Below are 26,429 nucleotides of genomic sequence, written 5' to 3' on the forward strand. Positions count from 1 at the left end.
GCCGAAAATTCGACCTTGTCCTGAGTGCACATGTGATAGGTGCTGTGCATGGTCTTGTTCACAGAGAAAGACTATGTTCATTGTTCACAAAAATGTATCTTTGTGAGGAATTCACTCCCTTTTTCCCATCCCACAGCTGCGAGTGTCTCCCGACCTACCCCGGCATCCCCCTCCCAGAGGCTGGCGCAGATTAGGCGCCGAAAGAGAAGGACACGGGACGAGTTATGGGCTGCTCCCGAGCCAAGGCAGCACAGCAGACCCAGTGGAGGGAGAACATGTCGCAATACCAGCGATCACACAGCAAACGGGAGGAAAGGTGGCGGCAGGAAAACCAGCAGGTGACTCAAACGCTGCTTGGACTAATGAGGGAGCAAACGGACACGCTCCGGCACCTTGTAGATCTTCTGCAGGACTGGAGGCAGGAGGACAGAGCCCCGCTGCATTCTATCTCTAACCGCCCTCCTCCGCCACGAAGTCCCATCCCCCCCTCACCCAAAGTCCCAAGAAGGAGGGGCGGCAGGGGCCGTGAAAACAGTCACTCCACCCCTGCAGACTGCTCAAGTACCAGATGGCTCTCATTCCCATAGTTTTGATAAGTCCTTTCCTTCACTCCAAAAGCACCTCACCCAAGCCCCCGTCCCAGTATCATCCCCTAACTGTGTAGTTGTTAATAAAAAATACGTTTCTGTTCATTACTGTTTCCGTCAGGTTCTTTTAGAGGAGAGCGTGTTTGAAGGGGGGAAAGTGGGTTGGTAATTGGAGAGGACAGTCACCTTTACCAGGGTACAGACATGGGGGCAAATTCAGCAGCAGGTCACACACACATTGCAGTCACTAGGCACCCTGGTCAGTCTAGGAGGTGGTTTTCATGTTCTGTGTGGAGGTGCTATGTGAGTTTGTGGCGGGGGAGGGCGGTTACAGATCTTATGCAGCGGTCCTTAGCCTGGATGACAGAGCCACACAGCAGGGGATCTGTAACCGTCCTCCCCCGCCACAAAGTCACATAGCCCCCAAACACAGAGTTCCGAAAAGGAGGGGTGGCAGACTCCATTGAAACAACCAGTCCACCACTGCGGACCACTCTAGGAGCAGGAGCCTGTCATTCCTCGAGTTTAGAAGCGTCCTTTCCATCACTACACCCACTCCCCACCACAGTCTGCGTCCCAGTTTCAACACTTTACCACGAAATCTTTAATAAAGAAAACGGTGTTAAGGAACAAAGTTCCATTTATTTTATTTTTAAAGGTGTGTTGGAAGGGGGGCAACGGGGTGAAGGGGGTATGTAACTGAAGAGGATAGTCAACATTAAGTGAGTAAAGAAACAGTGGCAGGTTCAGCTTCTCTTTAAACAAACTTAATAGTCACAGGTTACCCTGCTCACTGTGGAACCTAGCTTTCAAAGCCTCCCGGATGCACAGCGCATCCCACTGCACTCTTCTAATCGCCCGGCTGTCTGGCTTGGCGTAATCAGCAGCCAGGCGATGTGCTTCAACCTCCCACCCTGCCATAAACGTCTCCCCCTTGCTCTCACAGAGATTGTGGAGCACACAGCAAGCTGCAATAATAACGGGGATATTGGTTTCGCTGAGATCAGAGAGAGTCAGTAAGCTTCTCCATCTCCCCTTGAGACGTCCAAAAGCACACTCCACCATCATTCTGCACTTGCTTAGTCGGTAGTTGAAGAGTTCTTTTTCACTGTCCAGGAGGTTTGTATAGGGCTTCATGAGCCAGGGCATTAGCGGGTAGGCTGGGTCCCCGAGGATCACTATAGGCATCTCCACATCCCCAACAGTTATTTTCTGGTCCGGGAAGTAAATACCTTCCTGCAGCCATCTAAACAGACCAGAGTTCCTGAAAACATGAGCGTCATGAACCTTGCCCGGCCATCCGACGTTGATGTTTGTAAAACATCCCCTATGGTCCACCAGTGCTTGCAGCACCATTGAAAAGTAGCCCTTTCTGTTAATGTACTGGTTGGCCTGGTGGTCCGGTCCCAGGATAGGGATGTGAGTTCCATCTATAGCCCCACCGCAGTTTGGGAATCCCATCGCGGCGAAGCCATCTATGAGCACCTGCACGTTTCCCAGGGTCACTACCTTTGAGAGCAGTAGCTCAACGATTGTGTTGGCTACTTGCATCACAGCAACCCCCATGGTAGATTTGCCCACGACAAAGTGGTTCGCAACTGACCGGTAGCTGTCTGGCGTTGCAAGCTTCCAGAGAGCTACGGCCACTCGCTTCTGGACAGTCAGGGCTGCTCGCATCCGGGTGTCCTTGCGCTTCAGGGCAGGGGACAGCAACTCACAAAGTTCCAGGAAAGTTCCCTTATGCATCTGAAAGTTTCGCAGTCACTGTGATTCATCCCAGACCTGCAGCACTATGTGGTCCCACCAGTCCGTGCTTGTTTCCCGGGCCCAGAATCGCCGTTCCACAGCATCAACATGACCCATTACCACTATGATGTCCATGGCGCGGGGTCCCGTGCTTTGTGAGAGGTCTGTGCCTTTCTCAGACTTAATGTCCTGACCGCGCTGCCATAGCCTCCTCGCCTGATTTCTCAGCATCTGCCTCTGAAAAAGGTGGATGATGAGGTGCGAGGTGTTGACAACAGCCATAACTGCAGCGATGGTCACAGGGGGCTCCATGCTCGCAGTGCTGTGGTGTCTGCGCGTCACTCACCAGAAAAGTGCGCGAACTGATTGCCCGCCGGTGCTTTCAGGGAGGGAGGGCTCGAGTGACGGTTGAATGATGACAGTTACCCAAAACCACCCTCGACACATTTTTTGCCCCAGCAGGTATTGGGGGCTCGACCCAGAATTCCAATGAGCAGCGGGGACTGTGGGAACTGTGGGATAGCTGCCCACAGTGCACCGCTTCCAATGTCGACGCTTGCCCCGTTAGTGTGGACTCATAAAGTCAAATTACTGTTCTTAGTGTGGATACACACGTTCGACTTTGTAATATCGGTTCCACTAATTCGATTTAAGTAAAATCGAACTACTCTCATAGTGTAGACGTACCCTTAGAGATGTTCCTTTCTGCCTAAGATGAGGCACACTGACAGGGCACTGTCATGAAGCCTGCACTGCTGTTGACTTTTCTAGAAGTCTAGATTCTCGAGGGAATGTAAAGAGTGGAAATCTCCCAAAAGTCCCTTCTGGTGCCACACCGTACATGGGAGAGTCCCCAACAGGTGTAGAGCTGGCTCGTATGATTTCACTCCTGCAGCACCCAATGCAGGAGGCACATCAGGAGCAGCCAGGGCATGTTGGGAGCCAGGACAGGGAATGGCCAGAACATAAAAATTTCTTCTCCAGCTCCTCACTACTGGGTACAGGGTCCTTTGGAGGTCATATCAAGTGCCACAAGGTTAAACAGCCCCATGGCTGTTCTAAACTGTATCAGGATTGGGGCGGGGGCAAAGAATCAGGGACTTGTAAGCAGTTTCCAACAGATCCCTGCTCTGTTGCACCTTGCAGAAGGTGGATGCAGTATTGAATCTGTCCCCTATCATTTCTTATATACTTGACCTCCACCCCTTCCTCCTGGATTCCTTGAACTGAGGCCACAAACTAGCGTTTGCGACAATACAATTCAGTGGAATTCACATTGTTGTCCCAGTCCTCAGCTTGTAGTGGCACAAAATTGTTTAGCAAGCAGGAGGAAGTTGTTTAGAAAAAAAAAGAGATATTATTACACAATTGGCCTTGTGAGCAATAGTGCGTGCCTACTGGGGTGAGTTGAGCAAGAAAAATATTTAAAATATATGTGGCAGTATAATATATATTTGGTAATATGTTAATGATTATATATAAAAATCTATGTCAAAAGAATTATTTATTTAGCAAAGTCAAACATTCAAAACTTAGGAGATGCCAGTATTCAGGCTGCCCGGGAGATCTTAATTTGGCCCCTTTGTGTATATGCATTATGGTACAGTCTTTACTATTTCTTCCACAAGAGTTCTGCTCTTGTGGTGGAGTCCAGTGTACAGGGTGGATGGCTCTCAGGGAATAAGGCAGCTATTTAATATCTCTTTTTATACTTATTACTCAATATGTGGCCCTTACCTTATTCACTGTGCACTATCCAAATGCTGCATTGAGTACAGAATTATTAGATTTCTCCTAGGGCTTTCTATATTGCTCATCACTGTAGAATTATTGTGCTTCACAAATGTTAATAAATTTATCTCTGCAACTCCCTGGGAGACAAGAGAACACTATCATCCCCATTTTACAGACAGGGAAACTGAGACAAAGATATAGTAATTTCCCAAAAACCACAAAGTGAATCAATGGCAGAGCAGGGCAAACATTAGACCTCAGCACATCCTGACTCCTAACCTTTTGCTCCCTTGACCATGTTGCTTTAGTGCCAGAGATGCCAACCTCCAACTGTAAATCAGGTTCCGGGTGTCTCAAATTGGGCACCCAAAAATGTGGCCAACTGTGAAAAGTTTGGTTCAAGTGAATTGTCTAGCATCACATAGGAACTCTGTGGCAGAGGCAGGGATAGAATCCAATTCTCCAGAGCAGCATTCAACTGTCTTACCCACAAGACCATCCTTTCTCTTCTCGCAGTCTCCTGCCTTCCAATACAGAACCCCTGCTACACAACCCACACCTTCGTGGGCAGGAGGTGGAGCCGCCCCTTGGTGGTACCACCAGACTCAGAGACCTCCTGGGTTATGCTCAGAGGAACTGGATGGGCCCTGAGGCACTCAGCCAGTGCATGGGGTTGCCCACCCTGTATGTTCTCTGTTCTGTGTTCCAGGAGGTGAGGGCAGCCTTGTCTTCTGCTTCTCTTGCTTTCCTTGAGCCCTCTGAAACTTGTCATCAGGGCCCTGCCCTATGGGCCTCCCCAGCCACCCCCAGCATGCCACTTGAGCCGGCTGCATGACATCCAGCCAGTCTGCCTCCGAACTGCACCCAAAAACCAGTGGTACACCCTTGTGTGTCACACTAGCCACTCCCTCACTCTCATGTCCATCCCCGACACCAAGTGGCGATACCTGTTGCCATCTGATAAGGCCTCAACTGGAGCAGTTGTGCCCAGAAATGTGTCCATTTCTGGGCACAACACATCAGGAAAGTTTTAAAGAAAGTCCAAAGGAGAACAACAAAAATGATTAAAGGTCTAGAAAATATGACCTATAAGGGAAAGATTGAAAAAAATGGGTTTGTTTAGTCTGGAGAAGAAAAGACTAAGGGGGGGGACATGATAACAGTCTTCAAGTACATAAAAAAAATGTTATAAAGAGGAAGGAGATAAATTGTTCTCCTTAACCACTGGTACAGGAGAAGTAGTAATGGGCTTAAATTGCAGCAAGAGAGATTAAGGTTAGGCATTAGGAAAAACTTCCTAACTGTAAAGGTAGTTAAGCACTGGAACAAATTACCTAAGAAGGTTGTGGAATCTCCATCATTGAAAGTTTTTAAGAACAGTTTAGACAAACACCTGTCAGAGATTGTCTAGATAACACTTAGCCCTGTCTCAGTGCAAGGGACTGGACTAGGTGACCTATTGAGGTCCCTTCCAGTCCTATATTTCTATTATTCTATGAGGAAGGTGAGGAAACCTTGTGGGCCAGTCTGTACTCCACTCTGGTTCCACAGCTCACCAGGAACATTAGGTGGTGGCTTCTCCATGGAACTTTAAGCACGGGTGTGTACCTGGCGTGGTTCACAAATTCCCCCGCACCTCTTCTTTTTGTGGTATGAGGAGACCCTGCCACACATCTGTGTAGAGTGCATCAGGTTGCAGCCCTTCTTCTGACTCTTCCAGAACCTCTTCCTGAAATTCCACCTGAACTTCCCCTCTCACTTGTTTATCCTAGCACATCCTATTCACTGCCCCACAGAGTTGGCACACCTCCTCCTGCTGCTGGCCAACATGGCCATCCATCACACCAAAAGGAGGCGGCTGCACAGGAGGGGTTGCTCTGCGAGGCCTATTTCCAGCCCCTTGTCCACTCACATCTCTGGACAGAGCTCCTCTGGATGTTGTCCACTGACTCCTTATACACCTTTGAGTAGTGGGCGCTGTTGGGGGGTGGGGGGTGTTGCTGCTCGGTGTCCCACTCTGGATTCCTGATTTCTAATCTTTAACCATCACTCACACCCCTGCTTTTTCATTTATTTTCTTTAGTATTTACTTGTGGCCTACGCTTCTCTCCCTCATGTGAGTAGGTAGGCCTTTAGCCTTAGATGGGCCTAGGCCTGCCATCTCCCAGCAACCACCGAAGGTGTGCACCTTCCAACTTCTGCAACTGCACAGAGATCCTACAGAAAACTACTTCATTCACTAGACAACCTGATACATTCTCTGCGTACTGAATGGGGCTTGGTCTTATGGAAACAATTATATGTGGTCTTAATTAATGGGAGCTGTGGGTGCACAGCCTCCCTAAAAAGCAGGCTCCAAAAATATGACAGCATGGTGCCTATTTCATTCTTAAAGAAACTGCAGCATGCAGTCATTCTTATAAAACCCACAGAGGCCATGTAGGCTGGATCAGGCGTTTCAGACTATATAGGTTCATTCACACAATAAAGTCATAGCTGGATTCTCTCAGTATGGGTCTGGGATAGTGTAAAATGCTGAGCACCTTGTGAGATGTTGAGCTCCTCAAGTCATTAAGGAATTTAGCTCCTCACTTGATCAGGCCCTATTCTTTTTCCCGTAGTATTCTTTTTTCCCCACTTTATTTTTGTTCCTACTTTCATTTAGCATCTTTCTTTCTCTCTGGTACTTTTGAAATGTATTTTTGAGGTTCCTTTTATACTACATTAATCCTCATTTTTGTTTTTTCCGGTCATGATTTTTTTTGGGGGGGAGGGGTTTCTTAGTCTTTCTCTGCTTCTGATCTTGACCCTATAGGTTCATCCAGCTTTGCACCAGAGAAAATTCCCCCTCCTCTCACTGTATGTTATACAACCCATTCCATCAGTTCTAAATGTCCAAAGAGACTGACATGTCTCCGATCAGTATTAAAATACAAATGTGTGTGGTTTGGATAAGATAGGGTTAACACTGAGAGGAGGATTTATTGCGTGTTCTTTGGAAAGTGGTGAAGCAGTAGAGGGTGCGAGTAGGAGGGATTGTAAAGAAACTTTAATTACAGGATATAGATCCTGGCTGGCTTATAACTAAACATTCTGTTGCCCTAGGCAACCACCTGTTCGCAGTGTCTAAGACAGCCAGCCTTAGATGTACAGGCACTACACCCAGAATGCTGTAGACAAATACTCAATGAGATAACTCCTGCTATGACTGTGAAATCCAGTTTCTGCTGTGAAATCAATGTGACATGCAGAACTCTAAAAATCAGACCACTTTTTGTAAGTGCCTAATGTGGATTTTAAATGCAAAACTGTAGGCCAAGGATCCTCTTAAAACGGTTATTAAAGATACTGCTGTCACTCTGCAAGACTATTATTGGGATTATATGTTTACCCTTATTACAAATATTTGCCATTAGCATCTCCACCAACAGGTGGGCTAGAGGCTTTTGAAACTACATAAAAAAGTGTCCCTTAGCAGCTGGATTACACCTATTTCTTAAAAAAATAAAAAATTCTACACTCCATGAGCTCAGTTCTTCCCTCAGAAATAGTCTGTAGAGCCAGAGCCTCATCAGTGTAAATCACCATAGTTCCATTGACTTCAATCCACACTCACTAAGGATATGGCCATTATACACAACTCCCACTGATTGCGCTTGTGTCCTGTGTTTTAATATGTGCTGTTTTAGTCTAATTGACAGGCTGTGAGATACCAAGAAAGAAAGGGTAGGCTTAACAATTTATTTATTGTTTAGAGGTATTTTATATGTCATTCTAAGTATGAATGCAGTCAGACAGATTAAAATAACAGACAACATTTAGGCTTCCTGCTAGCGTTGAGACTGCATAATTTATTCATTGAAGGAAATCAAATAGATGGGCAAGGTTTTTTGTGTTTCCATAATTCTAATTCATGCTCATATACTTTGCAGAGCATGTTGAAGATCTCCTCTGTGGCCAACGTGGCAGACAATCACCACCATCTTTTGTTCTCAAAGAAAGCACTTTTTGAAGTCATCTCTCTGAAGACATGCAACATGTAATACAATTTGTGAATAATGAAAAAAACAGTATTTACTGAAAATAGAAGCAGCACTGGCATTCTCTCTCATCCAATGCTATTTCTTCAGAGTGTCATTTAGGTCATCCTTACTAATTAATAAGACAGACTGTATTCTCACATGCCCAGTTAACACTGGGCTTCAAATTGCTGAAAACTGATGCAATGTGACCATTGCTGGCTATTAGTTAACCTAGAAAAAGTCTCTATTCTGAGTGCAAATTGCCATAAACTTTTAAGAAAGCATCTTTTGTGAGCTAAGGATCTTGTGCAATAGAAGATACCTCTAGAGCCCTGCAAATCTGCAGATATCTGCTTTATATCCACGGACCACGTTTGTGGATCATGGATTGGATGCAGATACAAAATTTGTATCTGCACAGTGCTCTAGATTTCTCTTTTCTTAGTATGCTTTTAGATAGTTTCCTTAAATTTAATAAAAAGAACAGGAGTACTTGTGGCACCTTAGAGGCTAACTAATTTATTTGAGCATAAGCTTTCGTGGGCTACTGATGAAATGGGTTGTAGCCCACGAAAGCTTATGCTCAAATAAATATGTTAGTCTCTAAGGTCCCACAAGTACTCCTGTTCTTTTTGCAGATACAGACTAACACGGCTGCCACTCTGAAACCTTAAATTTAATGAGATTTACGACGATCCACAAAAAAAACCCAATACCAGCAGATCTGTGTCAACTGGTTCCTGCATACGTGAAGCTATCTAAACTAACATTGATTTCATGATGTGATTTCTTTTGGAAGCAAGCGCAATGGTAAAGAATTGCAGAGCTACACTCATTATAGCCAAACTATACAGTAGTTTTAGAGCTAAACTTGACTTTAGTGGGACTATATACATGCTGAAAGTTAAGCATTTGCTTAATTAACTTCAGAATACTCTCTTCATGTATTCTGATTTCTTTTGATTAATGAACATGCCAAAGGCTTGACGTATAGGCCACCTTATAGTTACCCCCCTTATGCTGTTCCATAGTAATAATACTGCTAGAAGTGTGCTCAGCAGTGAACCACACACAAAATGAAAACAGTCCTTGTCAATAAGAACTGACTATTTGAAAGACAAACACAGAAAAGATGGTATATTATGGGCTGCTTGGAGGAAGGATCAGTTTTGACTTATTATACTGTAATAAGGCTGATCTTCTCCCCAGTTCCCAAAGGACACATTGCCACTTCCAGAGTCTATTTTCAGGCAGTTATATTCTTCCAACATGGGCAAAATTAACGAAAGAAAATAAAAATTAGCTCACTCTGGGCTACAGCTCCCAGGGGATTCTCCCCTTCACTTCTCAGTCCTTCCTCCTTCAGGGCTTCTTGCAGGAATCTTCCATGCTCTGTTCACTTAGCACCCCCACCCTGAGATTCTCCCTGGAGACTCTTTTCCCCCAGCAGTTTTCCACTGCCTCCCCTCCCAAGGGATTCTGGCAGGCTCTCCCAGAGAACATCCTGCTGTCCTGCTTCCAATACCCAGGCCTTCTGGCCCATCTCCCTATTCCATGGGAATAGGCATTGAGAGCCCCATGGTCTTCATGCGCTCACTCTGTCCCTTTTCTGACTGACTCTCAGGCCTGACTCACCCAGATCGTTCCCTCCCCCCGCCCCCCCAGGGCCAGGTGCCATCTTTTAAGCCTAACTGGGGTCAACAAACCAGGCACAAGTACACTAGCCTTGCTCTATCTTTATGACCTATTCATAAAGAACATATTCACTTGTTGTGAGTGTCACTGAATATCTGAGTCTTTAGGCAGGACTTGAATGCAGAGAAGATAGTGACTTGGTGAACCAGCATGAGTGGAGAAGTTCTAAAATGGATACTTGGAGGTGGGCTTGAGATTTACCTTCAGATGAGAGAATGAACTCTAAAGAAGGGAGACTGGAGCTCAGTGTATTCCCATGCTCCTATATGGACTTAAATGCAAGAAAGCAGGCTGGAAAAAGCCCAGATTTAGAGGCTGCTGACTAATCTCTAAAACCATTCCAAAACTGCTCAATCACTTATGTTTGATTATTGGGAGAATGAAGGGAATTTCTTCTCCTTTATCTGCAGTGGGTGTTAGAGTTAGGACTAGGGTTGATTACCTGGTTTTGGTTTATCCATATATCCTACTACACATTGTTTTTGTTTCTTTATAATGTCCATAAATAGTAAAGTAAATTAATCTGTCCTGTTTTATGTTGCTCATTGACTATTTCCTCTCTAGTAAACAGGGTATGTCTCTGGGAGATGTCCATGACAAACCCTCTCCCTAAAGATTTTCAACTCCATCTGAATTCTTTGGGTCAAAAATTAAAACATAGTTGCTTAGAACCAGGCTTCTAAGCTCACATTTAGAGTCCTAAATACTGTAAGTGGCCTGACTTTCAGGGGCACTGAGTACCCACAGTTCCCACTAATTTCAATGAGACTGTGCACTCAATATTTCTGAAACTCGGGTCAATAATTCAGGTGCCTCAACATGCCCAGATTTAGGAAGCTACAATTGAAAAGTTTGGCCTTTATTTCCACAGCTTCTCTCCTGCTGGTCAGACATGCTTCATTTCTATAACTGAGAAAAGCTTGATTGTGTCTTTTTCCTATGCAGCTAAACAGTGGAGTAAGGCTCCTCCCTCATCCTGCATGCATGCATACATAGTACTCTCCCAGGTTGCCATTTCAAGTGTGAGAGGATAGTAGAGACTGTGACCCAAAATTCCCTGCAAACAAGTGGGCAGCAAGTGGAGGAGCCATGGCTCTATGCCCACATTCTAGTCATTGTTGCATGAGGGAGCAAGTATGCTGCACCTCAAAAAGGAGTGAAGTAAATTACTCCCTGCCTGCAAGTGCAAGAGAGGAGTCTAGGGAGCCACTGAATCACAATTTCTTCAAGGCGTTTCTCCTGGACACGGTGCTGCTACCCAATGCCCTAAATTTAGGACTGAAGTTTAACCTAGCCCTTAGATGAAAAACAATATCCACTTGACTTGCCATTTAATTTTTTTATGCAAATTCAGACTCTAAAGAGCTAGGACTCAGTCTCAGGCCCCGGATCCAGCAGCTTTGCAAAAAAGCAATCCATCAGATTTTCAGCTACTGCAGTTGCTGATTACAGGTGGCATACCTTAAAGCAGCACTGAGACTGCTCTAAGTTATGCCAGGGCAATTTGAGTGCCCAGGTTTGGGGAGAAGAAAGTGACCAGGGGGCTACCTTTCCCCTCTTCCCTTTATCAAACTGCAAATACTGTAAACTCACGTGTCACAGTTGAGGACTGAGCCCTTAGACTTTACCCAAAAAAATCTGAGTGGCTGCCTGGGTTATTAGGTTGTCTGCCTCCTGATTAGTCAAATCAAGTTTCTGTCTAAAAATCAGCACCAACACAATTCAGCAGAAACCTACATAAACATCTCTGTTGACTTCATTCACCATGATATTTTCATTTCTTCCCTGAGCAAAACATTTGAGGAATTAGAACTATCCACAGATTGTAAACAAAAACATAGGTCTCAGCTGGCTGGGTTTATTCATCCTCTGAGTCATGCTTGTTAGCAATAACAAATGGAATGTCAGAAACACAATAAAACTAGATTTTCATGTTTTATGATGCCATGTTTTAGAAGGACGTCCATTGACAAGCGAGCAAGTCTGTCTCAAAGTACCTCTTTGTCTGGGTAGGGAAAAAAGATCACAATTCATGCATGTGATCTTTTTGATTTATTGCTTCGCTACTACACAGCCAAGATTTGCTTTTATCGCTTAGTGGCGCATGTCTTATTATACCCTATTGCTGAAATAAGCAATATAAAAAAAAGATTTTTCATTAGCTGCAATGGGTTCCCAACAGATTTATTATCTATTCCTAACTTTTATTTTTAATTACAAATTTTTAGCAGAGTCTGCATTCAGCAAGTTATTTACAGAAATATCCCATTACATCTCACTCCTTCACAAAATGATGTGCTACCTCCTACATACTTCATGTTCACTCCCATGCTTACTTAAAGCTTACTATGAAATCTCCTCTTATCTCCTTTTGATCTACTGCCATCAGAGGGCTTGAGCATGCTGCCCAATACATATTTTCACACAACAAAACTTTGTTAGCTTTGAGTTAAGGTTGTTAGACCTTGTATAAACCAACATACATTCTATAAAGCACACAAAGAAACAGTTCTGTTGTTCAGTCTCTCTTCCATGCTCCATTCATCAGTTCCCCATCTCAACCCTAGTTACCTCCCTTACATTCCTTACAGCTCATAAATTTCCACCCTTATCTTGAAAAAAAGAAAATACCCAAGCAGTCTTAAGTCTAACTAAACTAAAAGTAAGATTATTGGTTATATGTTCAGGTATTTTTACATATGTTGTGATTGGTTATATGTTGGTGCATTGTGTTCAGGTGGTTTGAACATATACCATATAAATATGGTCAGAGTTAAGGTAGCATTTTGGTTTTTCAGGATGAGCATAGCAGGAAGTGCAAGAAAGGTAGGTAAGCCACTGTAATGAATAGATACAAGGGAAATAACCATTCTTAACTCTGACCCATGTCAAGTGACTAGGACCAGTCTCTTACCTAGCACTCCTGTGTGTTGCACCTTTATTAAAAGTAGGTTGCCAGAAGAGAAACAACTGTTAGCCATTAACAAGCCAAAGAATAACAGCATACCCACCACAAAATGCTAATATCTCAGTGCAGGATCATTGTGTGACTATGAATTACCTTTTCCCATGCTTTTCAACCAAGGCATTTATAGCATCATCTGTCAGCTGGCATCCATTAGCAGAAAGGCCCTGGAGGCTGAAATGTAAAATAACAGTTATTTCTCTATATTTAAAAAAATCATCCCTAGTTTAACTCCATCAGCTTCAAAGAAGTTACACCACGATTTTATTTGTCTTGTTGCCCTTCTGACGCTTAGGAGACATAAAGGGGCTGGAAACTGGCTGCATCTGTCCAGCAGAAAAATTCCATCTGAGAGGAACTCCCAAATTATACAAGTGTGCTGGTTCCAGCCGTGGTGCCTACTGTCTCCTCCCTCGCCCCCAATGCGAGGAGCAGTCAGGGACTTTTTGGAGCCAGGCAGGGAGGGGTCCATGACAGAGCTCTGTTTTTGTTACACCTGCATCAGTGGCACAAGTTAGAGCTGCTAGGAAGAAACTAACTCCACCAAGGTTGTGGCTTGACCCGGGAACCAGGGAGCCAGAGCTGGAATGCAACTCCTGGCCCCCTTCAGTTCCTCCACACTGAGCAGAACTTTGGCACAGAAGTGAATCACGCCCAATGAATACAATTGATCTTTTTCATTACTTTGCACAGATAAACAGATCCACAGGAGGAATGTATACCTATTGCTGTAAAACAAGCAGGTGGAGAAGGGGAGCAGTTTTAAGTGTTTTACCTTAAAGAAGCTTCTGCTAGAGCAATGACCCCTAAATCAGTAGCCCCTGTCCAGCTTATATCCACGGATGTCAGCTGGCTGCAAAAGGTGCTTGCATGGAGAAGAATTGTGTCCCCTCGCAACCTAGGACCACTGCAGCTTGTTATGCTCAATTCCTGGGTGAACAAAGAACAAAACAGCTGCAGTGAAGGACAACTTTAAATAAGGACTACAGCTTGTAGAAGTTTGCCTTCCAAACTACAAACTGGGTACAGTCTCTGTCTTCTTTCATTGTTATTTTTCAATGTACCGTCTCATTTTCATATATTTTTACACACACACACATAAGAGAGAGAGAGAGATTTTATGATATTGAGGGCCAGGTTTTTAATGGGCCTCTAACAGAGCCCCTGCAATATACAAGGTGCATGCATTTGCAAACACAATTGTGGACTTTTGCAGGTGGGAATGGACACCCCTCAACATACTGCTGGTAAGTCTTTAGGATCAACCTTAGCAACTAAGGGTTCAACTCTGTAAGGTGTGGAGCACCAAAAATTTTAACTGACAGTGGCTTCCTTTCACTTTACTAACTTCATTGTGAGTTGAGGATATTCAGCATGTTACAGTAGACACTCAGCACTTTGCAGTGTTGGTCTCTTAGTGGCCAAGGTCCAAACCACTCATTTTTGATTGGCCTGATTTTTTTAAAAACAGTGTCTTAAAGCCAAACTATTCCTTTTAAATTACATACAGAAAAGATCACACTTTTTTTCCTTAAGTCACTGTTATTTAAGTAAAACGATAATGTTGCAGCCTCACAAGGCGTAGGTCTATAGACTTTTCTACATACTGTATTGTCAACCTCAAGTATTAAAAAAAATCAAGAATCAGGCCCCCAAATAACATGACTGGCTTTAAAATAATAAAATTTTAAAAATAATAAAGTTGGCATACTTTATATTTGCCTTCTGGTTTCTGAGCCTTTAGTGTTCCCATTTTCAAGATTTTCTCAGCAACTTTCTATTTACATGAAAGCTGACATTCTCACGTAATCAATGGACCCCAAAAGGGGGTTTTAAGAAAAACACCAAAAATGCAAGATTGGGAATGAAAATTACAAAAGTTGGCAACATTGTAGTGACAGATGAGTGTATGTCTGCACATGTCTATATTGGTGGGCAACTCCATTTTGATTATATATTGCATTGTGCCTTCACTTTTGCCTCTTAACCTCCATAATGGACTGAGATAACCAGGAGTTCTTTAACAGAAACTCTGTGTGCCCACTAGCTGTAGGTTAACAATGGTGAGCATCAAGATTTCTTAATCTGGATGATCTTCCATTCAAATGGAAGCACCTTAGAACAAGTTTTCCCAATCTGGATTTCAGGTGAGCTGTCAACAAGCAATATATTACCTGAAGATAGACTTGAAGCTGCTCTGGAAGGTCACCTCACAGCGGGGCATAGAATTTTATAAAAGGGCAAGTTTTGATTTTAGCAGGGGCACTCTCTCACTGTCTCAAACAAGAAGGCAACACTGGGTAAGAGAAGGAAGAGAGGAGGATCCTGGGACCCTGAAAAAAAAAAAAAGGACCAAAACACAAAGGGTTCTGGAGTTTTGAGGACACTGGAAGCAGGAATTTTCATGCAGGTATTGGTTATTTTCCCATAGATCTGTATATCTTTTGTGCTTTGTCTATGAGTAAAGTGTTTAGGAATTGTTTTGTGATAGCTGTCTCTCTCTTAGTTTAACTGTCACATACTCTCTGAAGGATGAAACAGAAATCCAGAGAGTCCATGGTTTCAGTGGAACTCTGAGGAGCATGCAATCACTACTGAAAAGGCTTGGGAAGGCAATATTAATTTCAGCACCAGTGCTCTTGGCCTGCAGAGTACCATATCTGAGAAAGGAGTGCTAGAGGATCTGCATGCCAAGAGTGTGTCTAGAACTACAGAGTTTATGACAGTGACTGGACTCTGTCCCAATTTAGCAACCTAAACTCAGGCATAATCCAAGGTTTGGGTCTAATATAGTAATGTGGTGAGCATCTACAAGGAGAGCTCTATTAGGATGATAACAATTGTAACATATTCTAACCTAAAATTTCTTTTTCTGAGATAAAGTACTGCTCCAGATTAAGCAAATAATTTCAACACATGCTTAAAATTAAGTATGTGCTTAAATGCTCTTCTGCACTGGGACCTGGATCTTGCAAGGCTTACATACATTGATCTCCCATTGACTTCAAAGGGAGTGCAAAATGAGGTGTTAAATCTTTCTTCACTGCCATTACATCTCCAATCCCTCAGACAGAGATAAACACCTACAAGATCTCTATCAAGCATTCTTAAAACTACAATACCCACCTGCTGAAGTGAAAAAACAGATTGACAGAGCCAGAAGAGTACTCAGAAGCCACCTACTACAGGACAGGCCCAACAAAGAAAATAACAGAACGCCACTAGCCGCCACCTTCAGCCCCCAACTGAAACCTCTCCAGCGCATCAAAGATCTACAACCTATCCTGAAAGATGATCCCTCACTCTCACAGATCTTGGGAGACAGACCAGTCCTCGCTTACAACAGTCTCCCAACCTTAAGCTAATACTCACCAGCAACCACACACCATACAACAAAAACACTAACCCAGGAACCTATCCTTGCAAGAAAGCCCGATGCCAGCTCTGTCCACATATTGTGACAGACCCAGTCCAGTGGGGTACAGGAGCCTGGTAGAGAGCAAATATACTGGTCACTGGATGAGTAGTTTTCTGTTCCCTGAGTGACCAGAGCAGGGGCTGCACTAGAGTAATCAGGAACCTGCTAGAACCAGTTAAGGGAGGCAGGCTAATTAGGACACCTGGAGCCAATTAAGAAGAAGCTGCTAGAATCAATTAAGGCAGGCTAATCAGGGCACCTGGGTTTTAAAAAGGAGCTCACCCCAGTTTGTGGGGCGAGTGTGAGGAGCTGGGAGCAAGAGGCACAAGGAGCTGAGAGTGAGAGGGTGTGCTGCTGGAGGACTGAGGAGCACAAGCGTTATCAGACACCAGGAGGAAGGTCCTGTGGTGAGAATAAGGAAGGTGTTTGGAGGAAGCCCTGGGGAAGTAGCCCAGGGAGTTGTAGCTGTCATGTAGCTCTTACAGGAGGCACTATAGACAGCTGCAGTCCACAGGGCCCTGGGCTAGAACCCGGAGTAGATGGCGCATCCGGGTTCCCCCCAAACCTCCTAATTGACCTGGACTGTGGGTTCTCCCAGAGGGGAAGGTCTCTGGTCTGTTCCCTAACCCACATGGTGAATCTCTGAGGCAAGAAAATCCGCCAATAAGCGCAGGACCCACCAAGATAGAGGAGGAACTTTGTCACAATATCTATTCAAGTGACACCATCATAGGACCTAACCACATCAGCCACACAATCAGGGGCTCGTTCACCTGCACATCTACCAACGTGATATATGCCATCATGTGCCAGCAATGCCCCTCTGCCATGTACATTGGCCAAACTGGACAGTCTCTACGCAAAAGAATAAATGGACACAAATCTGACATCAGGAATCATAACATTCAAAAACCAGTGGGAGAACACTTCAACCTCTCTAATCACTCAGTGACAGACTTGAAGGTGTCAGTTTTGCAACAAAAAAACTTCAAAAACAGACTCCAAAGAGAGACTGCTGAACTCAAATTAATATGCAAATTAGACACAATTAACTTAGGTCTAAACAGAGACTGGGAATGGTTGGGTCACTACACTAACTGAATTTTTTTTTCCCCCATGTTAAGTTCTCCTCACACCTTCTATGGGTCATCTCGATTATCACTTAAAAGTTTTTTCTTCTGCTGCTACTGATAGCGCATCTCAATTGATTGGCCTCTTACAATTGGTATGCACACTTCCACCTTTTCATGTTCTCTGTATGTATAAATATCTTCTGTCTGTGTGTTTCACTCTATGCATCTGATGAAGTGGGCTGTAGCCCACGAAAGCCTATGCTGAAATAAATCTGCTAGTCTCTAAGGTGCCACAAGTACTCCTGTTCTTTTTGTGGATACAGACTAACACGGCTGCTACTTTGAAACCCTCAGACAGAGACCAACACCTACAAGATCTTCACCAAGCATTCTCAAAACTATGATACCCACACAAGGAAATAAACAAATCAACAGAGCCAGACGTGTACCCAGAAACCTCCTGCTACAAGACAGACCCAAAAAAGAAACCAACAGAACTCCACTGGCCATCACCTACAGTCCTCAGCTTAAACCTCTCCAACGCATCATCAGTGATCTACAACCCATCCTGGACAATGATCCCTCACTTTCACAGACCTTGGGAGGCAGGCCAGTCCTCGCCCACAGACAACCCGCCAACCTTAAGCATAGTCTCACCAGCAACCACACACCGCACCATAACAACTGTAACTCAGGAACCAACCCATGCAACAAACCTCGATGCCAACTCTCTGCCCACATATCTACACCAGCAACACCATCACAGGGCCTAACCAGATCAGCTACAACATCACCAGCTAATTCACCTGCATGTCCACGAACGTTATATATGCCATCATGTGCCAGCAATGCCCCTCTGCTATGTACATTGGCCAAACTGGACAGTCACTACGCAAGAGGATAAATGGACACAAGTCAAATATCAGGAATGGCAATATACAAAAACCTGTAGGAGAACACTTCAACTTCCCTGGCCACACAATAGCAGATGTAAAGGTAGCCATCTTACAGCAAAAAAACTTCAGGACCAGACTCCAAAGAGAAACTGCTGAGCTCCAGTTCATTTGCAAATCTGACACCATCAGATCAGGATTAAACAAAGACTGTGAATGGAATGGCTATCCAACTACAGAAGCAGTTTCTCCTCCCTTGGTGTTCACACCTCAACTGCTAGCCGAGCACCTCACCCTCCCTGATTGAACTAACCTCATTATCTCCATACTGATTTATACCTGCCTCTGGAGATTTCCATCACTTGCGTCTGAAGAAGTGAGGTTCTTACCCATGAAAGCTTATGCTCCCAATACTTCTGTTACTCTTAAAGGTGCCACAGAACCCTCTGTTGCTTTTTACAGATTCAGACTAACACGGCTACCCCTCTGATACATTACATCTCTGTAATCTTTACCAAGAGACATCAACTACATGAGGTTACTAATGTTCCTGCAATTATCTTTTGAGCTGTGCTGGAGAATAGCATAGTTTTGCCTGTTTTTATATAACATAAATTTTTTCAATCAACTAACAAATATTACTTAGATTTCCCATTGCAGTTGTTCTCCCCTTCATATTCTGTTCCCTTTGTAATCAATTTTATGCAATCAACTTTGAAGTACAGTCACAGTAGTAACTGAAAAATAATTCTAAATGCCAACAGCTTCATGACACTGGATCCATTGACTGAGTGCCACAAGTAATTTCTTTATAAGATTCCTGTACAACCTTCTGAAATGAAAAGGAAAATCCACTTCTTGACATGGGACCCCTGACTGTCATTTAGTTGCTTCTTTTCAATGTGGGTGGCTTGTCAAAATTTGGGGGCCCTGAGGATATTCCAGTTGGGGGTAGAAATTAATGATCGAGTCTGGTATTTTCTTTGATGCAATTTTGTTTATTTACAAGGAATGTACAAGTCTCTGCTTCTCTGAACACAGGAGGAACCATAAACAAAAGAATATTATTTTAGCTTATTGCCCCAATCCTCTTTAGTCAACCCCAGGCCCCAAATACACTCTCTCTCTCTCTGGGGTTTTCTAGGGTCATACACTTGGCTTTCTTGCATTTTGCCTCTGTCTCTCTCAGTTTTTGTGTTTTCACCCCAGTTTGTATTTTTCACACATAGACAAACATGGAATGGTAGGAGTAGGGAGGTCATGTGGTATGCTGGGAGATGTGGGGAGTTGTTACCGTAGAGTTCTCCAAAGACTGCAAAGGTAGGAAGTCTGGGATTTTTAGACTTGTAGGTCAACCAGCATCTGGAGCATTTGGTTTGCTCCTTGAGAAGACCCATTATGTCCTGGTGCATCTCCCTCTTCTTTTCCTGCTGGGACTCTTGGGTCTCTCTCTTGTCTGCTCTTTCCTTCTCCATGCCTTCAGGCCCTTTGTTCATGCTCTGATGCAGCAGTAGCTTGTAGAATTTCCCTGAACATGTCCTCCCTAGTCATCTTCTTTCTCCTCCTCCTCTGGGTTAAACATTCTGCGGGTGTGGAAGGGGCACCCCCTAAGGCCACAACAGCAGTAGCTGATAAAAACAGATAGATGTATCATTGTATCGTTCCAGTCACAGTGGAAAGGGAGACAAGTTTCAAAACTCCTTTCCCTTTGTCCCATAAAAATGTTTAATAAGACATGGGAAGGAATTTCAGTTTCATGAAGCAATATAATTTCAGTCCCTAGTTCACACATACTAGTAGAGGGCAATGAATATTGGCACTGTTTTCCACAGGCAGTGGTGCTTTTGGCTGATAACTCACTCCCGAGGGTAACAAAAGCAAAGAGAGCTGCTATTGGCAGCCTGTCGCTGCCCAGGCCCGTATGCTGCTAGCCTGTTTACTACAATGGTACCTGCTGAACTCATCATGGAGTGACATAGGAAAGTGTCCTCCATGGAAGAAAACATAAGGCAGCCAACCCTAGAAACTGTTGGAAGAAGATTGCAGAGTATCTTCACTAAAGTTTTATTAAGATCCCTTAAGAGGATAAAAGGTATATCCCTATGTACATAAACAAACTGCTCGGCATGCCCCATCCCCACCTAACCCAACAGGGGAACGAAAGGCACATGCAATCTCTGTTTTTGTACCACTACATCTTCTCTCATGAGTAAAATAATGACAAGTTAATACCTGTGTCTTGTTAACTTGGGGATGGGCTGGGGCATCTTTAAATTTGAACATTGTAAGAAAAATTGCATGCACACACTCACCTGAGTTTCCTTCCCTGTCAATGGGCTGGTCCATGCTCGGCTGGTGGAACTGGGTACACTGTGGTGGAATCTCAAACAGGTCCTGGCTCGTGGCATGGCTAGTGTACCGCACCCTCCCAATATTCTCCCTGTTCACTGCAGGAGTGTCTGTCTTGAGCTCCTCCAAGGTATCCATGGTGATCTGCAAGGTGTTGGTGGGGTCTCCATCAAGTATGGCAGGCAGTTATAAAAGCGGCAGGTCTGTGGCTCAGCACCAGAAAGTTTTTTGACCTCCCTGACCTTGCCTTATGCCTAACAAAGTTCCTTAGTTTGATGTGACACTACTGTGGATCACAGTTGCCAACTTTCACACCGTAAATAAGCACCCCAACTTTCACAATAAGCCAAAAATCAAGCTAATTCCATTTCAAAACAAGGCCAAAATAAGCCAATCCCTAAGAACCCCAACACTCTATGTGACTAGATCCACCCGGCGTGCGGTCTGGGACTGTGGGGGGCCCGCTGTGCACCCCTGACTCTCTCCCCCCTTTGCCCCCCCTTGCTGGGAGCCGATCAAAAAAAAAAAAAAAAAAAGAAGCAACAAGCTATAAGCCCAACAAGCTACAAGCCAAAAACTAGCCAACAAGCAACTCACAGCGGATCAAAGCAAGTTCAATATAACTCGGTTTCACCTATAACGCGGTAAGATTTTTTGGCTTCCAAGGACAGCGTTATATCGGGTTAGAGGTGTATGTCCAATTACTTGCTTTAGAAGAGTAGACTTGGTTCTATTAATTAATCTTAAACTTGTGGAAACGGGCATGTAATTAAATAACTATCACGCAAAAGGTGAATTGCTACAGAAATTAACTGAATTATTTCCAGCAGTCTTGTGTAATGGCATAAAATGTCAGAACACAATGTTTTCATTATGGAATACAATAGTTCTGTCTATTCATTTCATATCAGCTGACATTTTATGTACTAGTCGCTATTTTGGGAGAATAGTTTTATGTGTTTATATGTTTGTTTCTGAAGAATTTATTTATATTATTGAGATGGTACATGGTACAGTGTATTTATTTTATGGATCTAAATTTTCCCAAAATGTATATATAAAAATCTAGCAGCTTACAACTAGAGATTATAAAGTCATTTGAAATTTAATTGCATGGATGGTTTACTTTGTAGTGACTATTTGTATTATGAACAGAACATATGTAAGTGCAAAACAATAAGCCATAATTTTATTTATGTAGCTATTGTCACATCATATGTTCTGACAAATACATACATGCATTCTTACTCTGAGGACTTGATGCATTAGAAAAGATCTGTGGCCTTTAAAGTGAATAGTGGTAGAGCTCTGACTTCCCTTCTCTATCTCCCACAGACCTCCTCCCTCCCAGCTCCCCACACAATGCAGACCACCCTGAGAAGAAAAAGCTTAATTAATCTGATGCAATTTAGCTGGCCATTTCCAAAGCTGAATCTCTCTCATTTGAAATTATTGAGGAAATGTGTTCCTTCAGAATGTCTAGTATTATTGATAAACTGAGGTAGGAAGAATAAGTTGTATAGATCACTCCGAAACCATATCCTTAAGGGCCAAAATTTCAAATCTCAGATGCTTGACACAAACATATATGCAAATTTTTCATGTGAATATATAAACACTTGCCCATGTAAATATTCTGTATCCCCATTGGTATCAGGGCCAGGATTTTACCGTGTTTCCACATGCAAATGCCCTATGTGTACAAGAAAATATGGTAAAAGGAAAGTGTACACTTTTGCAGGTTAAATCAGAGCTTATATTAGAAAGTCTGGCATGTGAGACAGCAAACCATACAAAAAAGAAAAATACATTCTGTGCACAGGCAAATGAGTTATTCATTCATAGAGTCATAGAAAATGCCAGAAGGGACAATTGCGATCATCTAGTCTGACCTCCTGCATAACAGAGGTCATAAGACTTCTCTGAATCAACTTTTGTTTGAAGTAGTCGTCTCTTTTAGAAAAACATCCAAAGTTATTTGAAAATGTACAGTGATGGAGAATCCACCACCATCCTGGATAGGTTGTTCTAGTGGCTAAGACCCTCACTGTTAAAAATATACATCTTATTTCCAGTCTGAATTTGTCTAGATTCACCTTTCAGTCATTGTATCTTGTTATAGCTATGTCTGCTAAATTGAAGAGCCCACAATCAAAGTTTTATTCCCCATGTAGGCTCTTATAGGATATGCCTACTCAGTATTTTGAAGCCAACGGGAGTGAGCCTCCCAGCCTGGATCAACATATTTGAGCTAGGGGGGCTCGCATTAGCACTCTAAAAATAGCTGTATAGACAGCACTTGAAAGTTGTGGCTCAGGCTACAGCTCAGGCTCTAAAGCCTAAGGAGTGGGAGGGACTTCAGAGCCCAACTCCAGCCGAAACCACAACTTCAAAGTGCTGTCTTCACAGCTATTTTTAGAACACCAGTGTGAGCCCTGCTAACTCGAGTTTGTCAACCTGGGCTGGAAGTTTCGCTCCCACGGGCTTCAAAATGCTGTGTAGATATCCACATAGACTGTGATCAAGTAACCCTTTAATCTTCTCTTTGTAAACTTATCTGTAAAATTATCAGTAACAATTTTATGGTTTCTCCCAGGTCATTGACAAAAATGTTAACTAGAGTAGGGCTAAGAATCAGTCCCTGAAGGACTGCACTAAGACCACACCACTTGATGATTCTCCATTTAGAAACCTGTCAATTAGCCAGATTTTAATCCAGTCTCTTTAATCTAATGTGTGTCAAGTTCCAAGACTTATTGAAAATTCAACATTAACAGTCCAACTAGCTCCTCAGCCAGTGCTTTTAAAACGCTCAGATGCAAATTATCCAGACCTGGTGATTTAAAAATGTCTAACTTTAGTAGATGCTATTTAACATCTTCCTGAGTTACTGTTGGAAAGGAATGTGTTTCATTATCATCTTATGATATGAATATATTTTCTTTCTTCTTCCCAAATACAAAATAGAATTATTTATTGAACACTTCTGCCTCTTCTCTATTATTATTGACAATTTTACCATTTCCATCTAGTAAGGGACCAATACAATGCCATGGTTAGAATGTTTTTTGTTCCTTTAGGACCATAGAACAGACAATTTATAAACAAGTGAAGGACTTTCCTCAGGTTTCCCTACAAAAAAAAATTGCTGTTTATGGTACTAAATATTTACATATCGTTCTGTTTCATGGCATACAGACAGAGTAGTAAAATAAAAAAACAAATTCTCTTGCTGGAAGGTTGCAACATAACACTACTTTACTTCTGAGAATTCAGAACAATAATACACAAACCCAAAAACAGAGAGAGAAAAACAGGCTGCATCCTAAGGCAGAGAGGCACAGCTCACTCCACCCAGCTTTAAGCGGTCTGTCTGCAAACTGCCTCTGCCTGTACACTTTGCTACAGAACCCTCTAGTCTGCAAGCAGGTCCAGGGAACATTTCCGCTCACCCCTGCTCTTAAAGCAATAGCTTGCAATTCCAACACAGTCCTCAACACACCACACTTATAAACACTAAAATAAATCATGATGTATTAACAACTATGAGCCACAGTACTTCACAGTGCTTGGGGGGGGGGGGGCACGATCCCCATATTAAGACTTTTGATGCATCAGAACCAGCGTGCCTAATACTACCAGATCATGCATTGGTGAATGTATTAAAATAATTATATGGATTGCTATGTGGATGTGAATACGTTGTAACTACAAAAAAAACCCACAATTTGTGCAAAACACTGCCCACTAATGCATTAGGTGTCCCAAAATAGGGTTCTCCGTTTCCTCCCCACCTGCCTTTTTTAAGGAGTCAGCTTTTGGTGACATATTAAAACAGGTCCCCACAGAAATTAAGGCCCTTGTTCATCAGTCAACATGCTTAACTTCAAGCTCACCGTTCATTAAGTTCAACAGAACATCAAAGACTACACGGCAGTCAGTCTCCTTTCTTACTAATCTGATGAATCTGTAGCAGCTGGAATATTGTCTTCGAAAAACAGATATGTTTCCTATGTGGCAATGAGCACTGAAATCTTTCAGCTATGTCAATGGCAGCACTGGTGTAGTGCAGCAGACAGCATTTGTCACTCCCTATGATAATCAAAGCTACCTTTTAGCCATGATGGCCACACAGAGTCATGGGTTTTGAGATATTCTTGTGGCCCGGGGAATTTGAAGCAACATAGGTGAGAAGTTAAGGAGACGCAGCAGGATACTGCTAGCTTCAGGATCCTTGGGCCAGGACTCAGGGTAATGGGTGGGCCTCCCCCACCCCCACTCACCACTGCGGAAGTGGCTAGACTCTAGAACGGAGATTTTCCCACCACCCCGCCCTTACCCCGGGAGGAGGAAAATATGGACAGTGACACAGCTAGAGGGCTGAGTCAAGACAAAGATGCTGCAGTACTGAGACTGAGTCAGGTTTGCAGGCGACAACGACAGGTGAGGCACCACCAGGAGGTAGGGTTGCCAACCCTCCGGGATTGTCCAGGAATTAAGATGAATCTTCAATTAAAGACTATGTCATGTGATGAAACCTTCAGGAATACATCCAACCCAAATTGGCAACCTTACCTGGAAGGCACACCAGCTAGCAGAGTGAACCCCTGTGACAGCCAGCAGGAGGTGCCGCAGTGGTGAGTGAACCCCATGACAGTGGCATGGCAACTATTATATTCAAAATGTTTCTCGGTTATCAAACATAGCCTCTATGTTAAAAAGCATAACAAGCACATACAACACCTTCATACACAATGAAAACCACTTCCATGACACTTAGGTGTGATTTCTCATTCACACTAAGGCCCCTTTACATTGCTGTGGTCCCCTTTACACTATAAAGTAGCGAATGAGAATCAAGTCCTCATTTTTTTAATCCGTACTTACATTTTTTCCCCTTGTTACCATGACTACCCTGAGACTTTAACTGGAAATTGTCATTCTATAAGAGCCCTAAGGATGATGATTGTCTAAACCACGCATTTTATCAGTAATTTAGGATGGCCAAAGTATTGACATTAGACACATTGGGCCTGATTATCCTCCCATTTACATTTGTGTAAAGCAAGAGTAATTCCATGAGATAATAAAAGAAACTAATCTATTATTCCATTCTCTACCCTATGCAAGAGACATCTTGCTACTCAGCCAGAAGACCTAAGTAGATTTTTGGATTCCAAAAAGATATTTATCTTTGTCTTAAACTCATTTACCTATCTGCTTCCATATCACCATATGATAGAAAGTTCCGATTGAACAAATCCCTCAAAGAAGCAGCTTGCCCCTCATGTCTAGCCTGCACCTTTCCTTCTGGAAATACTAGTTGTTACAACTTTTTCTTGTAGGTACCAAATAGGTCTCCACTCTTTGTGTGACCCTTGCAGATCCCTGAAAACCATAACAAGTTCATATTGTCACCTTCTTTGTTAACTCTTGAAAACTCTTAAAAAATATTCAAGGCAAAAACTATACATTTTGTAGCCTGGTGGATAAAATGATTTCCTTACATTTAAGACACAGAGTAAAATCCTAGTTCCTCTGAAGTTGATGACAAAACTTCCACAGACTTCATTGGAGATTGGATTTTACACTGTCCCAAACCTAGTAGGGTTGCATTTTTATTCAATACGTGTCTTCTCCTTGCTATGAGCATTCAAAAATATACTGCATCTGATTAAAAGTTTTCACTATCTCTTTGAAGAAAAATTAAAATACATGGAATTATTAGGAATAATTTTCAAGAAGAACCACATACATTTACATCTTGAAATAAAGATGGAATACCTTCTGCTATGCTTGTATAAAAATATTATGTCATATTTATGGGGTAATGGTAATTTATGGCCTCCCTCTGGTGGTTATTTTTCATTTGCATTCTTCGTTTTCCCTCACAAAAATACTGAGCATCCTTTAGGAATAAGTGGACTTCCTTGGTAAAGACAATTAT

General features: G+C 43.1%; 1 protein-coding gene across 1 annotated transcript in view; it reads right to left on the minus strand.

The window, feature by feature from the left end:
• Nucleotides 1–26,429, minus strand: part of LOC117879349 — a 101,499-nt gene that overhangs the window by 25,348 nt on the left and 49,722 nt on the right. Inside the window, exons 9-10 of the mRNA XM_034774470.1 lie at nt 13,525–13,679; nt 12,846–12,923 (exon numbers count right to left, since the gene is read on the minus strand). Of these exons, the coding sequence (XP_034630361.1) occupies nt 12,846–12,923; nt 13,525–13,679 (233 nt within the window). The remainder of the gene's footprint in view (nt 1–12,845; nt 12,924–13,524; nt 13,680–26,429) is intronic.

The sequence above is a fragment of the Trachemys scripta genome, chromosome 6, assembly GCF_013100865.1.
Source record: "Trachemys scripta elegans isolate TJP31775 chromosome 6, CAS_Tse_1.0, whole genome shotgun sequence".
Lineage (NCBI taxonomy): Eukaryota > Metazoa > Chordata > Testudines > Emydidae > Trachemys > Trachemys scripta.